This window comes from Dunckerocampus dactyliophorus, chromosome 1 (genome assembly GCF_027744805.1).
Source record: "Dunckerocampus dactyliophorus isolate RoL2022-P2 chromosome 1, RoL_Ddac_1.1, whole genome shotgun sequence".
Taxonomy (NCBI): Eukaryota; Metazoa; Chordata; class Actinopteri; order Syngnathiformes; family Syngnathidae; genus Dunckerocampus; species Dunckerocampus dactyliophorus.
The window spans coordinates 7,914,690-7,929,096 of record NC_072819.1 but is presented as its reverse complement, the minus strand read 5'-3'; the positions used below and the strand labels follow the sequence as shown (position 1 = coordinate 7,929,096).

Sequence of the window (14,407 nt, the reverse complement as noted above, 5' to 3'; positions counted from 1 at the left end):
AGAGGAGTGATTGCATTCATTTAATGGGCCGGCTTTATTATGCACAAGAAAGTAGTTGCGGGTAAGCGAGCGTGCTGTGGGTTTTGATTATTTGAATTGTGAAATGTGCTTGTTATTATTTGGCACCTCCGAGGAGCGATCAATTCTATGACTTGCCTTTGTTATGCGTGTGCATGCAATCGTTCCATGCTCTGGCCCACCTCTTCCAAACTTCTTAAATGTCACAGCGAAAGCTGTGCTGAATTCTTGTTGGATAATACATCTTTTATGCAAGACTCTATAACTTTATACAAGTGATCCTTGGGTTACGGCGCCTCATGGTGTACTATGCGCGCCAATAAATGAATCAAAAACGTAGTTTTGGTCCGTAAACACTGGACTTGCTCGAAAAGTAGTGTCGGAATGTGCAGTGGATGACGTGGCAGCACTTTTGGTATATAAATATTAAATATATTAAATATTATTCAACTATCACAACCATCATTAAGGACAAAGAAGCTTGTATCCTACCAGCATGTTGAAGTCACTGCTCCTATTAAAGGGACAGTAATAAGTACCATAAGCGCAATCTTATTGCTGTATTTGTTCCCCTGCCTCTTAATAAGCCAAAGAGTAAAGGTAAGAAGTTGTTGAGAAGTTGAACGGACCTCGTACATAGCCTGAACCACCTACTGGATATGTTTGTCTGGTCAGGAAAATAATACATTTTGCAAGCAAAAGAAACTTCTAATAGCAAAAGCAATATTATGTGACCTCATTTCTCGTCTCCAAGTTAGAACGTTGTGTGGAATAAACAAAGCTCTGGAGGAAAGATTTGAAGCATTATATCTGAGTCTGGTGCCTCACCTTAGCCTGCTCTCGCAGTTGCATGGCAGCGCTGTGCATCTGTTCATCCCCTGCCAGCTTTGCCGGCCAGGGTGGGAAGCCCTTCAACTGGCCCCACACCAGTTCTCCCATGTTGAAAGTTCTGGAACGGTAGTGGAGCAGCTCTGAGGAGGGCGAGTCTGGCTGCCGCAGGTCCTCCTCGCTGCTCAGACTCTTGGTGTCCGAGGGGCTGGGCGCCATCCCGTTGAAGTGGCCGTTGTAGTGGCTATAGTCTTTAACGCCGGCTAGAGGTCCTTCCAGGCTTGTGGACGAGCTGGGAGACTGGTCGTCGCCTGTGAGGTCCTGTCGAGGGGGTCCAAGAACCTCTCCATAACCGCGGGTGTTAAAGAGCGAGGTTGTGCCATTAATGTGAACGCAACGTTCCACCGTCTGATCTAGACGCTCCTTGTAGTTGGTGTGCGTCCGGCTGCAGTTGTTGAAGCGGTAGCTATCGTCGACAAAGGTCTTGCCAAGTGCCAAAGCCACACTGTGGTCATTGGAGCCATCTGTGGGGCAAGGTGGGAAGGGCACTAAGCTCGTAGGTCGCTCCATGCAGGGACTACTCCTCACCTGGGTGGAGCACTCCAAGAACTCCTCACCACCCCAGACGCTGCTGTTGCTGTGCGTGTCAAAGCTGCCACCATGATGGATTTCCCCATCCCGCTGTCCCCTGGGAGTACCACAGCCAGGGGGTCGGAAGTAGTTGTTTGTCTCCGGGCCATCTGGGGTGCCCTTCCCTGGATCCATGTTCTTCTGGCCTCCAATGGGCCGCGCCTGCCTGGTTCTGGCTTGCTGAGGTAAAGCATCCCCTTCCCCATGCAGAACTGCACTGACCGCCTGGGGGAGGTTGACGGGCTCCCCAATGGAGGCAGTGAAGGCACTCATGGCGCTGAGGGCAGGCACAGGACTTGCCTGTGTGGTCTCACTTACTGTGGTGGTGATGGTGACGCTCATCCCTTTACTGGCGGCATCCACCACAGCTCTGTAGATGGCGTCCACTGACTCCGAGCCTCTGCCGGGTCCGCTGTCGGTACCTGGTGTTCCTGTTCGTAATACCTCGCCCTGGCGTTGTTGCCCCTCGCTAAACTGAGGCTGTGTCATCATCCCCTGCTGCAAACAACAGAGGGCAAAATGGCATTTACTCTGACAGGTGGCGTAGATCTCAAACGCGATCAAATCATCCCACCTGGTAATTCTGGTAGCGGAAAACCATGGAGTCGACGTTAGAATTGCTGCTGTCTGCATAAGGTGGGTTGTCAGAAAAGTGCTGCTGACCCTGGTAGGCTGGAAGGGAGGTCCCATGGGAGGCCCCACCCTGCTGCATGACCTGGTTGGCGTGCTTCTGGTACATCTGTCGCCCGCCAGTGTTGACGTGAGACTGCAGGCTGCCCACGTTGCAGCCAAGCGAGGAAGGGTTTCCTGCAGAGAACCAAGGACAAAGTATGCCACATCAAATGCGGAGAAGTAATTTCACAATGAGTTTCAGGCAAAAGTTCCACTTATGTCCCAGATTAGGATCTGCACTCATATGCCTTTTGCATGCAAAGACAGACGTACATTTGTCTGTCTGACCGTGTTTTTACTAATAAAGGTTGAACAAATGTTATTGTTACGGTGTTAAGAGTGTTTTTAAAAGGCATCAGAGGCTCAGTGTCTTTTCTGCTCGAACACATGCGCAATATAATTAGTTCGTTGGGGTGGGGGTGGGGGGATTGCATATATGAATGAACCCAACGGAGCAGCAGTGTAATGGAGACAAAGCCGGAGCAGACAAGCGTGTGTGTGCATGTGTGTGTGTGTGTGTGTGTGTGTGTGTGTGTGTGTGCGTGCGTGCGCACGCGCCTGAGTGCGTGTGTGTGGTGACCAGAGCAGCTGGTGTGATGCTGCGTGGCTGAAGGGCAGCTGTGCGTGTTCATTATTTTCCTCCTTTCTTTCTTTCTCACTCCCAAACGCTGGGAGCCAGGACACCGAGGGACCCCTCCCCCCATCCTACCCCTCGTCCTCCTCTACCACTATGATATAGTGACGACTGTTGCCAGGGGATGTTGCCATGGGAACCGAGTGATGATTGGTGGTGCTGTCCACTGCCAGGAAGGCTTGTCGGGGGAGTGGGCTGGGTGGATAGAGTGGGGGGTTGTGTGGGTCAGGCGGTGCGATTTTAGCCTGCTGGGGGATGTGGGCTGGTCAGCTGGGTAGCAGGGGCGTCGGAGGCTGGGGTTTTACAATGAACTTTGGCGTATTTGTGGGTGACTGTTTGCACCCTGGAGAAACAGATGGTTCAAGGCTAAGAAGGCACTTTCAAAGAGCCGTCAGCACCACAGGAGCAATATCAGCTATTATTTAAAACACATCGAATTCCAAAAGGTTTTGCTATCAGAGCACTTTTGAACATAAAAGAAATAATAAAGTATTTTATTGATTTTTGCTCAGCTGACAAGGTTTTTTTTAACTTGTCTAACTGACAACACAGTGTTGCCATAGTGAGGAGAAAGAAGAGTCTTGTTGCTTTTTGGATTTGATGTTAAAAATAAAACTGCAATCTTCTCCAGTGATGCTCCTGCTACTCGCTTTTTCACTTTCAACATTTATTATCACAGGATAAATATAATCAACAGGAAAAAGGGAAAATCTGTAAATGTAGTTTTTATTTGCAATCCAGTCAAACATCGATTTTCAAACTTTTTGAGTGATTCGGTTTTTCCCAAAATGTTCCCTCAATTCTCATACACCAGGGGTATCCAAAGTGCTTTCCGCAGCTGCTTTTTTAATTGGCCCACGGCACTTAAAAAAAAAAAATACAATTTAACCAGAAAAGTAAAAAACCAACAGCAAAAATGGAAAAATCAGCAGTAATTATTTAAAAAGAATTAAATAAAAAATATTGAGAAAATGTTGTAATCTAATGACATAAAGTGGTCATTTTTATGAGAATAACATCGTAATTTCATCAGGAAAAATGTCATTGCAGTATAATAAAGTTGAAATATTAAAGATAAATCTCATAATATTATGTACGAGAAAGTCATGACGGGAAAAAAAGTTGCAATTTGAACAGAATAAACTCGTAATATTATGAGGAAAATTTAGAAGCAAAGAATTGAAATATTAAGAAGCATAAGAGTTGGAATTTTCAAACTAAACTAAACTAAACAAAGTTTGAAATATTAGGTTGCGGAAGAAGTTAATGTTACCAGAATAAAGTCAAAATATTATGAGAACAAAGTCATAATTACAAGAAGAAAATTTACAAGAACAATGTTGAAAGAGTTGGAAAATAAAAAATAAAATAAAAAAACAAGAGTCTTCACTGAACAAAAACCAATGTACCGCTGTACAGCTTTACTGTATATGTGAGACTTTGACATGCCATTCACAGGCAACAAACTTCACACTATCTCCTGACGATCAGGACCACCTGAATTTCAATGACTTGGAGAAATAGAGAAAATGGGGCTTGGGGTGATAAGAACAGGTGGCCTGCAGCAGACCTTGGAGATACCATCTCCGTTATAAAGCATATGAGGACAAGCAGATGCACAATGAATGCACAAACTTGTCTAGTCCGACAGCAGGCGGGGAAAAAGATCTGTCTCTTTTCAGTTACGTCAAAATAAATGTACCCTTGAATGCATTGTGCGTGTACGCACACACACACGCACGCGCACGCACACACAGTAATACGGAAGTGGTCGCAGACGTGCACACTCAGCCATTCAAAGAATCATACTGGCCTAAACCCTCATCAAAGGCTTCACTCTGCTCACTACTAAGGGTTCATCGTAACTATAGCGACCAGCGAGTTGGGAGAGAAGCATGACACAGGTCTTATTTCCATCTTCTTTCACCATTGACAGATGCAAGCATACATATACCAACAAAGGGTAACAAAGATTGATTGAACAATGACTTAGATCAGGGATTCTACAACTGGGGTCCGTGAGCCATATCAGGGGTCCACAACATTTTTTTTTTTTTTTTTTCACCAGATAAAGATTCTGAGAATATTTAAATATTTAAGAGAAAAATGCAAAGGCCAAATTTTGTAAGTATAGTTAGAAAATATGAAGACAGTTATATGAAGTTTTACAGATGGCCAAATGATTGATCTACAGGTGCTTGCAAATGAATCCATGAAGCCAAGGCTTCGTTAACATTGTTACAATGTTAAGTCTTCTGACAGTCATTTTAATAAGATCGTAAGCCATCATGATATTGTTACTATTTTGTGTAAGTTAAAATAGTTTGTAAAGTGTGTTAATTTTTTACTGTTTATTTTCTGAAGGGATCCGGGTTAGCTGGGCAGCAGTCTCAGCATTCCCAATCCCCGGCCATCTCTTCGAGTTCCACCAGGAGGCCGCAGAGGCATTCAGAGGCCAACTGTGAGACATAACCCCTCCAGCGTGTCCTAGGTCTGCCCCGAGGCCTCCTCCTGGCTGAGCATGCCCGGAACACCTCACCCGAGAGGCGTCCAGGGATAGGGTTGAGCATCAAGCATCTATGGGAACTGGGACTTACATTCTGATTCTCCCGGAATCTTTCAGTTTTTTAAAATTTCGATCAGCGCACGAGCGGCAATAATAGCCGCATAAAACCAACCAACCAACCAATAAGAAGTCAGCGAACACACACAAAGAAGAAGCAGCAGGAAGTGTTTGTGTCAATCCATTTCATGCAAGGACAGCGTGCAACGTTGCTGGAAAGTTGAACGGTCAGCGGCGTGAAACATTTGCAACGCCATCATATCACGCAAAGCAGGGTGCACCTGCTCTGAGTTTCCGTTTGGTGCATACGCACAAACAAGTCAGGAAAGGGAACCTCTCGTTCACTGGGGATAACTCCAACACACAGTCATGGGGAAGGGGGCTATTAATAAGCAGACATCAGCTTGCCACATCTCCCCTGCAGCAACTCCATGATAGAGCAAGGTCCATCCCTCTCAAGGAGTTTGGTTCCAGAACCCAAATGCCTATGACTCGTCTGAATGGCTCAACCTCTCACACAAGCTCAGACTCACCAAGAACCAGATTTGACCGCCAAAGACCAGTTCGCCCAAGTGTCCGTCCTCGACTGCCACCCAATACGTAATGCATCGGACCTTTGTGCTTGCCCCCACATGTGGGGTGTCTTCTACATTTGGAGACCTGTGTTTTGGACCTGTTTGGAGACCCTACCAGGAGCATATACGCGTCCTGATTTATTTTTGTCACACTTAAAATGTTTCAGATCAAACAAATTTAAGTAGTCAATGACAACACATATGAAGACAAATTGCAGTTTTTAAATTAAACTTATTATTAAGGGAGAAAAAAAAATCCAAACCTACAAGGCCCTGTGTGAAAACGTGTGATCCCCCCTCCCATTAGAACATAACTTCACTGAGATTAATTGAGATCAGTCTGGAAAAGGTTATAAAGCCATTTCTAAAGCTTTGGCACTCCAGCGAACAACGATGAGAGCCATTATCCACAAATGGAGAAAACATGGTACAGTGGTGAACCTTCCCAGGAGTGGCCGGCCAAACCAAAATTACCCCAAGAGCGCAGCGACGACTCCAAGCGGTCACAAAAGACCCCATAACATCCAAAGAACTGCAGGCCTCACTTGCCTCAGCTATAGCCAGTGTTCATGACTCCACAATACGAAAAACACTGGGCAAAAACAGTCTGCACGGGACAGTTCCGAGACAAACACCACTGCTGAACAAAAGGAACATAATGATCTCCCGAGACCTTTGGGAAAATATCTGTGGTCTGACGAAACAAAAGTTGAACTTTCTGGAAGGCGTGTGTCCCATTACATCTGGCGTAAAGGTAACGTCACATTTCAGGAAAAAGAACATCATACTGACAGTAAAATACGGTGGTGATAGTTTGATGGTCTGGGGCTATTTTGCTGCTTCTGGCCCTGACCTGAATCCTAGTCAGATGCTGTGGCATGACCTTAAAACGGCGGTTCATGCTGGAAAACCCTCCAGTGGGGCTGAATTACAGCACTTCTACAAAGATGAGTGGGCCAAAATTCCTCCACAGCGCTGTAAGAGACTAACTGCAAGTTTTCACACACTCTTGTTTGCAGTTGTTGCTGCTAAGAGTGGCCCAACCAGTTAGGTGGCAATCACTTTTTCCACACAGAGCCATGTAGTTTTGGATATTTTTTCACCCTAAAAAGTTTCATTTAAAAAGTGCATGTTGTGTTGAGTTGCGTTGTCATTGACTAATACTTAAACCAGTTTGATGATCTGAAACATTTTAGTGTGACAAACATGCAAAAAATAAGAAATGAGGAAGGGAGCAAACTCATTTTCACACCATTATAGCCCTGAACATAGCTCCTAGGATCACCTGGGCACTCAAACCCCTCCACCATGGTGGTGATTCGCAGAGGTGTAGGTTGAATGTGTGAAATACTAACAATTCCTATGGCATCTGGTAGAAAAGGCAGTTTTTTTTGGTTTTGTTTTTTAAAGGCATGAGGATTATAAAGGTTCTTGTAAAATGTTCTTTCCTGTAAGGTGAGGTTTTCACCATGAGCCACATCACAGTCCACAACTGGACTGTTCAAGTTGTCTTGGAAGACGTTTCGCCTATCATTCAACCAGGCTTTATCAACTCAAGCTCAAAGACTAGATAGGACAGCTCTCGTTTGAGGAGACAAGATCCAAGCATTTATTCTGAAGTTTGAGGCACGCACCAATCAGGACAGGTGGCATGCCTTTGTCGTGCAAAAGGACAGTCATTAAGAAACAGTGGAATAAGGCCTCTGCCTTTCTGCTCCAGTTATTTGGGTGCAATGAGGGTTCCACGCAAACCACCAACAAAAAAATGTACAACTCCAACTGCATACGGTACAACTTTTGTGTCAAAACAAATCTTTGACATGCATTATGTACAGGATTGTGCAGGCCACAAAAAAGATGTGGTGGGCAGAATGTGGGCCTTGAGCCTTCTTATGTTACAAAGTAGGGGTGCTCCGATCAGGCTTTCATGCTGCCGATTCCAATACCATACCAATTCCGATCCATGAATGAGATCGGCCAATACGGATCAAATGCATTAACTGTAAAGTTTTCCATGTATTCCCGATGAGCTCCATTGGGCAGAGGCGCCATATACGGGAGAAAAAGTTAGGACAATTCCAAGGGCCTCTGGCCAAAAAAAAAAGCAAAAATGTAATAATTAAAAATTATTTAAAAAAATAACATTTGTGGTGGTGGTGGTTTCAGTGTGAGAGTACTTGGGATGAGCCAGTTATTCGTAGACGGGTATCCATTACGGATAATGCATTTGCTCATAATGCAGAGTATGAGCCTGAAACAAGTACAGCTCGTCATTATCCGTAATCGTGATAACGGAAAATCCTCATTATGTATTCACTCTTAACACTCTGTGATTGGTCAGTCACACACAGTGACCGCCCCCTCCCTAGACATAAACACAAAATAATAGCAACGTAACATCTCAGCTATCAGCAGTACACTAAACACATTGAAATAGCATGCTAACAATATAATGAATTGGTGGCAATGCTGAAGAGGCTAACTTTGCTCAGCCGTTAGTGACCAGCTTGGCGGCTGGATGCTTAAGACGCACAACACATACAAGATCACGATGCACACAGTCTCGCATTGAATGAATGAGAAATAACCAGGTTACTCACGTTTATAGACGCACACTGTTAGTTGAACATCAAAAACAAGGTCCATGTTACGACAACAACTCTCAAAGCTCAGCGGCTGCCCTGGTGCGTTCATGTGCCCATCTCGCGTCGTAACTGATAGCTACATTTAATCATAGGTTAACTTAACTTAAAGAAACGAAAGAGAATGGGCACTACTAAGAGTCTTTTGTACAATTTTTTAAGCGTTTTTTTTTTTAATACATTGTCATTTCCAGTTTACATGTGTGATTTAAAGAAGAAAAGCAACCAAAAAAATAGATGCAGCTTGCAGGTAAGTGGTACTATTTAAGCTATCTTTAGAACAGGCTGGTGGGCAACTCATGTGGTCCTTATGGGCCACTTGGTGCCCGTGGGCACCGTGTTGGTGACCCGATTTAGACCAGACATACGTGCATAATACGAACGTTGATGTGATGTTTGGAGTGTCCCTGAATGCATCTCGCGGCCTCTAGTGACAATGAGGAAGTGTCGTTGCAACGACGAATGGACTAGAGACGTTTAGTTTGTTTAGAGTTGGAAATACATATATGGTGTTTGAATTGCACTGCCGTTAATGTTCAGGTCTGAATAAAGTTATAAAAGAGCGGCAGTCTCTGTGGGGAGCTACACTGCGCCGTTGTCTGTCGTCATAACAGAGAGCAGTGGCTTGCCATGATACGTATGCGTTAAATACGCTACAAAAAAATTACACAGTACACATATAGCTGAAGAATAAACAATAAATATAGCAACTTCTGATAAATCAATGTCAATTTCAGACTTAAAATAATGTACCGATTTAAGCCCCACACTTTTCCAGTAAACCACACCCACTGGCGGTCTGTGCCCCGCCCATTCCCAGTACAGCTATGGATACAGATCATTTAGATGGGTGAACAGATACAGATAGTGGTGTACTCGCTCATCCCTAGAGAGTGTACTGTTTGGTGCAACTCTTGTAATATCGAGACGTGTGCCCTTGTAGAGTTCTGCATACAGTAGCGCAATAATGTAGATTTACTGTGTATTTCACCTGGCTATGCAGCTATCCAAACAATGTGTAAGCAGATAATGCCATGTAAGTACATTTTCAACATTTTGACATGAATATCATAACCTAATAAGCAGAGGTGTCATCGTGAGATAAAAATGTGATGAGATTACTCATTTAGAGTAAAGCTGTATCGCGATAACAGGGCCGCCAGAAGCCAATCAAGACTGTGAGCTACTATGAATGATAATACAGTAATACGGAAGTGGCATTATTGGAAGTGCAGATTAAGTGCTTGCAATCCAACCTACCTTGGTGTTCACAGCATTAGCATCAGAGAGTGATGTGAGGATGTTTTTTTTTCCATTGGAGTTAAACAGCTACTTGCTACTTGTTGATGTCCAAGCAGCTGTGGTAATTCTCCATTTCATCAACTTGACTTAAAGATTTGTCAAATCAACCTACGTACATGTTCGGACTTGTCTGCACCCTTAATTACTGAGCGCTTCTAATGATGCTCAATGCATTTGGCTGAGGGCCATCTTTCAAGTATCGGTGATCGTCTGCTTCATAACACACCGTTCATACATAGAAGAGAGCCATGTTGACAATTTAATGACATTGTTTAGCGAGTAAGGGTGCACATGTAAGTGTTTCTTGCGTCATGCATTTATTCAGTAATTAAATACAAGCCATCAACAAAGATGAAGTATCCGCTGAGCAGGCGAGCAGAAGTCAGCTCCATCTCCATAACGCTGCCCAGTGCACGCCTAAAAGCTACAAAAAAAATCCTCCACAATGTAAATTTTGTTTAGACACAAAAAGTCGGTTTGTCCCGTCATATTTTCCATTTTACTTTTCCTAAAATTAATGGTAAAATCCCATCTCGTCTTGTTCTTGTGGACCCAATCTCGTGACACCCCTACTAGTACAGTAAGTCGTACATTGTTTAATCTTGTTTAATAGTTTGTAGTGTAGTTGTAGTTGTCCATCGAGGGAAAGGCTTCTTGAGACGTCATCTGTACTTCTGTGAAGAAGGTGTCGGACGTTTCGCTCCTCAACTACAGTTACCCTGTAGTTACCCAACTACAGGGAGCTACACTTCCCTTTGATCGGAGGTGCTAATAGCAGGAGAAGATTATACCACTACTCTGCCCAGGCTTAGTGTAAGGAACCAATAGAAGGAGGGTGTTGGCACACCAATTCCGCCCACTCTTACAGTATTTAAGGCCTAGGCTACCAGCACTTATTAGTTCGCTGACGAAGCTCTTCGGATGAGGAGCAAAACGTCCGACACCTTCTTCACAGAAGTACAGATGACGTCTCAAGAAGCCTTTCCCTCGATGGACAACTCCTGTACGACTGAGAGCCTACACAGAAACAGGTTTCCTTGTTATACGCATTTTTAGTGGCACTAGGTGGGAGAAGTCGCAGAAGGCTGGCTTTGTTTCATTCTCTATGAGCCTCGAAAACTCACCATACTCCGCCAAGTGTTTATTCCTCAAATGCCATATTAAATTCGCTGTGTTGAAGCTTTTTAACATGCTCCCCCCGCGAGAGTCTTTTTCATAGCATGTGTTGCGGGATGCAAACTTAACATCACTCTCACAAATTGCATGAAAGTTCCACACGGCAGACATGTTTGTTTGGGGTTTGTCACTGTGTTCCTGTGCAGTGTGAAGGACAGGGGCAGAAGACACTACACTGCACACGGACTGCAGGTTGTGTGCCTTCGTTTTTTGTTATGGGATTAAAAGGCAATGACCTATGCAGATCACATACTTTTCAACGGAAATCGGTCGATACCCATCGGTGGTTGTTCGATTGGCGCATCAATCCGTGCATCGCCCTAGTACAAAGCCATCAGTGACGGGTGTAAACACAGCTCAGTTGTGAGGAACACAGATGTTCAAATCTTACAGCTTCTGAAAGTTGATTCTTACCTGTGTCAGAGATGTTCTTTGTATAGCTTCCATCTCCACTCGGCATCAGCACCATGTTAGTCCGCCCTACAACGTGATGGAGATTTTGCTGCGAGGGGTGAGGCCCAGAATGTGACAGTGGTGGGGGATTAGTGTTGGGGCGTCCGTGTGGCATGCCATCAGGGCCTATTAGTCCACTGCCTGGAACCAGAGGCCCACAGCCTGAAGTCTGAATCTGGGCCATCATATCAGGGAACTGGCCTAGTCGCGAGCCCAAGTGGCCTCCAGCAGCAGCATCAACGTTTTGACAGTGCTGCATAGCTTCTGCTGGGACACGAAGCCTCTGCTGACCAATGAAGTTCTGCTGGGAGCCGCAAGTGATCTTGGACGTAGTCTCACTGTAATGGAGCTGAGGAGCTCCTTGAGGAGAAGGTCCTGGGCTGAGGCCAGGTCGGTGGTTGTTACCAGCCATGTTGTGGGAGCTCTGGTTGCTCATGGACTGGAGGAGCTGGGCCATGGAGGTGTTTGGTGGAAGGTTTCCAAGACGGACGACCTTTCGCATCTGCTCTGCACTGGGAGCTTGCATGTGGGATCCTCCCATGCTAGGCTTGTTATGCATGTTATAGACCATGTTGTTGCTGCCGTCGTGGCCGACAGATGTGCTACCTGATGACTGCTTTCTTTTGCGTATGGGGTCCCTCTGCTGGGCCATCAGCTTATCTCTCAGTGCTGCTCGACCACTCTGACCCTCAGGGCAGTTGAGCAGCATGGTGGAGTTTGGTGGCAGCATGGGATTTAAAGTGCTGTGTCCGTCCATGCCACAAGGGTTGGTCATTGAGCCAGGGTGCCCGCCACCCCCTCCGTTACTTCCACCACCTGTTGCCCCACCTGCCATACCAACAGCAGCAACCACACCAGCAGTGCTGTGTTTGTTTTGATTTGCTAGCTGTGCTTTGGCTGCTGCTGACAAGAGACTGCTAGCCGGAAAGGAGGCAGCATTCTGTTGGTTTAGAATCTGGTTTAGAGGCATTCCCAGGAGTCCTGGGTGGCCCTTTTGGGAAGTGCTCGGGGTGGGCAAGGAGGAAGTAGAGGTGGAGTTGGGTGAGTACATAGAGTTTTGCTGCTGGGTGCCAGCAGAGTTCCCCATTCCAGTAAGCAGCTGGGAGTCTCTGTACTGGTGGAGTGAGTCATTTTTGTTGGTTGAGGGGCTGGATGGCATAGCTGGCCTGGGAGAGCCCATAGCAGATCTGGGGGACCGAGGGGGAACCTTCATGCTGCCACAAGGAGCCTGATGCCCTGATGGCATTGCAAAGCTCCCATGTTCAGAAGAGGTGGAGGAGGAGCGTGAGCGATGGGGGGAGACTTCCACCCGACCAAGAGCGGACCCTGCCATGTGAACAGGGGAGGTGACTGGGGATGGTGACATCGAGGAAGCTGCACCGCTCTGCTGAGTCCTTTGAACATGGCTACCGTGGCCCACAGGCCCAGGCTTTACTGTGGGCAAAGGTAAGTTGCTTGGCAAGGGGACAATGGCAGGAGGGGGTATGTTTACATTCATCATTGATACCTGAGTGTGGATGTTAGGTTGGAAGTTTGGGGTGTTGGCTGGGGGCTGGCTGATAGGCTTGCTTGGGATGGGGTCGAGGATGCCTAAGGGGTCTTTTTCAGATGTCAACTGCCTTTTTTGCAGGACACAGGGTGGTGGCACAGAAGGAGGCGGTGGTACAGGATGGATAGACGGTTGTACTTTATGGTGGAACGCTGCATTGGGCATGTCCACACCAGAGGGGAAGTTCCCGCGTGGCATATTCATGTTCATGTTCATGACAGGGCTTTTGGCAGTGACTGTGGGTGAAAGCGGTGTGCTAGTCCTTCCTGTCATAGCACAGGATGTTTGACTCGCAGGGGAGCCATGGAGCATCATGCTAGGTGGAGAAAGGGGGGTCTTGGAATTTCCATGGATGGAAGCCGAGCTGGGACTGCCAGCTCCAGAAAATCCACAAGGATTGGTTCTTGGATAGCCCTCCGGGCTGGACCGTGTGTCTGTACAAGGTGACTGTGAGCCATCACCACATTGCTTAGTGCTGGAGACAGGCGGGCTCAACATGACTCCATAACCAGCTCGGTAAGGAGACTTGGGACCTGGCTCACTGCTGGGCAGCCTCTGTGGCCTGTGGTACCCAGTGCAAACCTCTGACTGCTGGCCTCCGCCTATCTCCTGGGGTGGATATAGCTGCTGTTGGTGGCCAGCAGCCATCATTATCTTGTAAGGATTCTTGCAGTCTGGACCAGCAGCAGCGGGCAGGCCCTCGTGGGGTTTAGTCCTTATTGCTCGATGTGGTGTGGAATGCGATGCGACCACTGATGACGTACCTAAAGGACAAACAATGCACATTCATTTTAATTTGATGAGGACATCTTAAGAGCTTGCTTCTATTACCTAGAGTAAAAAAAAACTGAGCAGTGTTGAACAAGCCCTCGCACCCCCATGCAACTCGGGGTTCACGCTAATCTGGGGCCATACACATCACAATTCTTATCATTGGGTGGCGCTGAGATGAATTGAGGAAGTGACCCAAGTATAGCTTCAAGGTGTTGTCTACATAATATGCACCAATTATGATGTAGATCTGATCTTGTGGAGCCGAGTTGTGACCGTTTACAGTTTAGTGGGGACTTGTCAGATTGATCAAAGTTTGTTGACATGCCCCACCCACATCTGATCCTCCTCTATATAACAACACCCGCCTGTCTAGGATCTGTGATTTTCATTTGGGCTCATTTCGTGAATGCCGAGGACTAGTTTATTGAATTACAACCCCTCGTTTTCCTCCGAAATTGGCAAGGCAAGTTTAAATCTAGAGCACAATTCGTAAACAGGGTAATTCAAAGTGCTTTTCAGAAAATAAGGCTAAATGACTTCATAACATAATTCATAATATAAAATCATTACATAAAATTCCATAAATCATTC

General features: G+C 46.0%; 1 protein-coding gene across 4 annotated transcripts in view; it reads right to left on the bottom strand.

Annotated features, from left to right (window-relative positions):
* LOC129181118 (methyl-CpG-binding domain protein 5-like) overlaps positions 1-14,407 on the bottom strand; it is a 40,571-nt gene that overhangs the window by 13,976 nt on the left and 12,188 nt on the right. For all 4 annotated transcript variants that reach the window (XM_054775831.1, XM_054775837.1, XM_054775847.1 and 1 more), the window contains 3 exons: positions 11,455-13,806; positions 2,051-2,283; positions 847-1,974 (listed from right to left, as the gene is read on the bottom strand). In XM_054775831.1, coding sequence (XP_054631806.1) covers positions 847-1,974; positions 2,051-2,283; positions 11,455-13,806 — 3,713 coding nt within the window. The remainder of the gene's footprint in view (positions 1-846; positions 1,975-2,050; positions 2,284-11,454; positions 13,807-14,407) is intronic.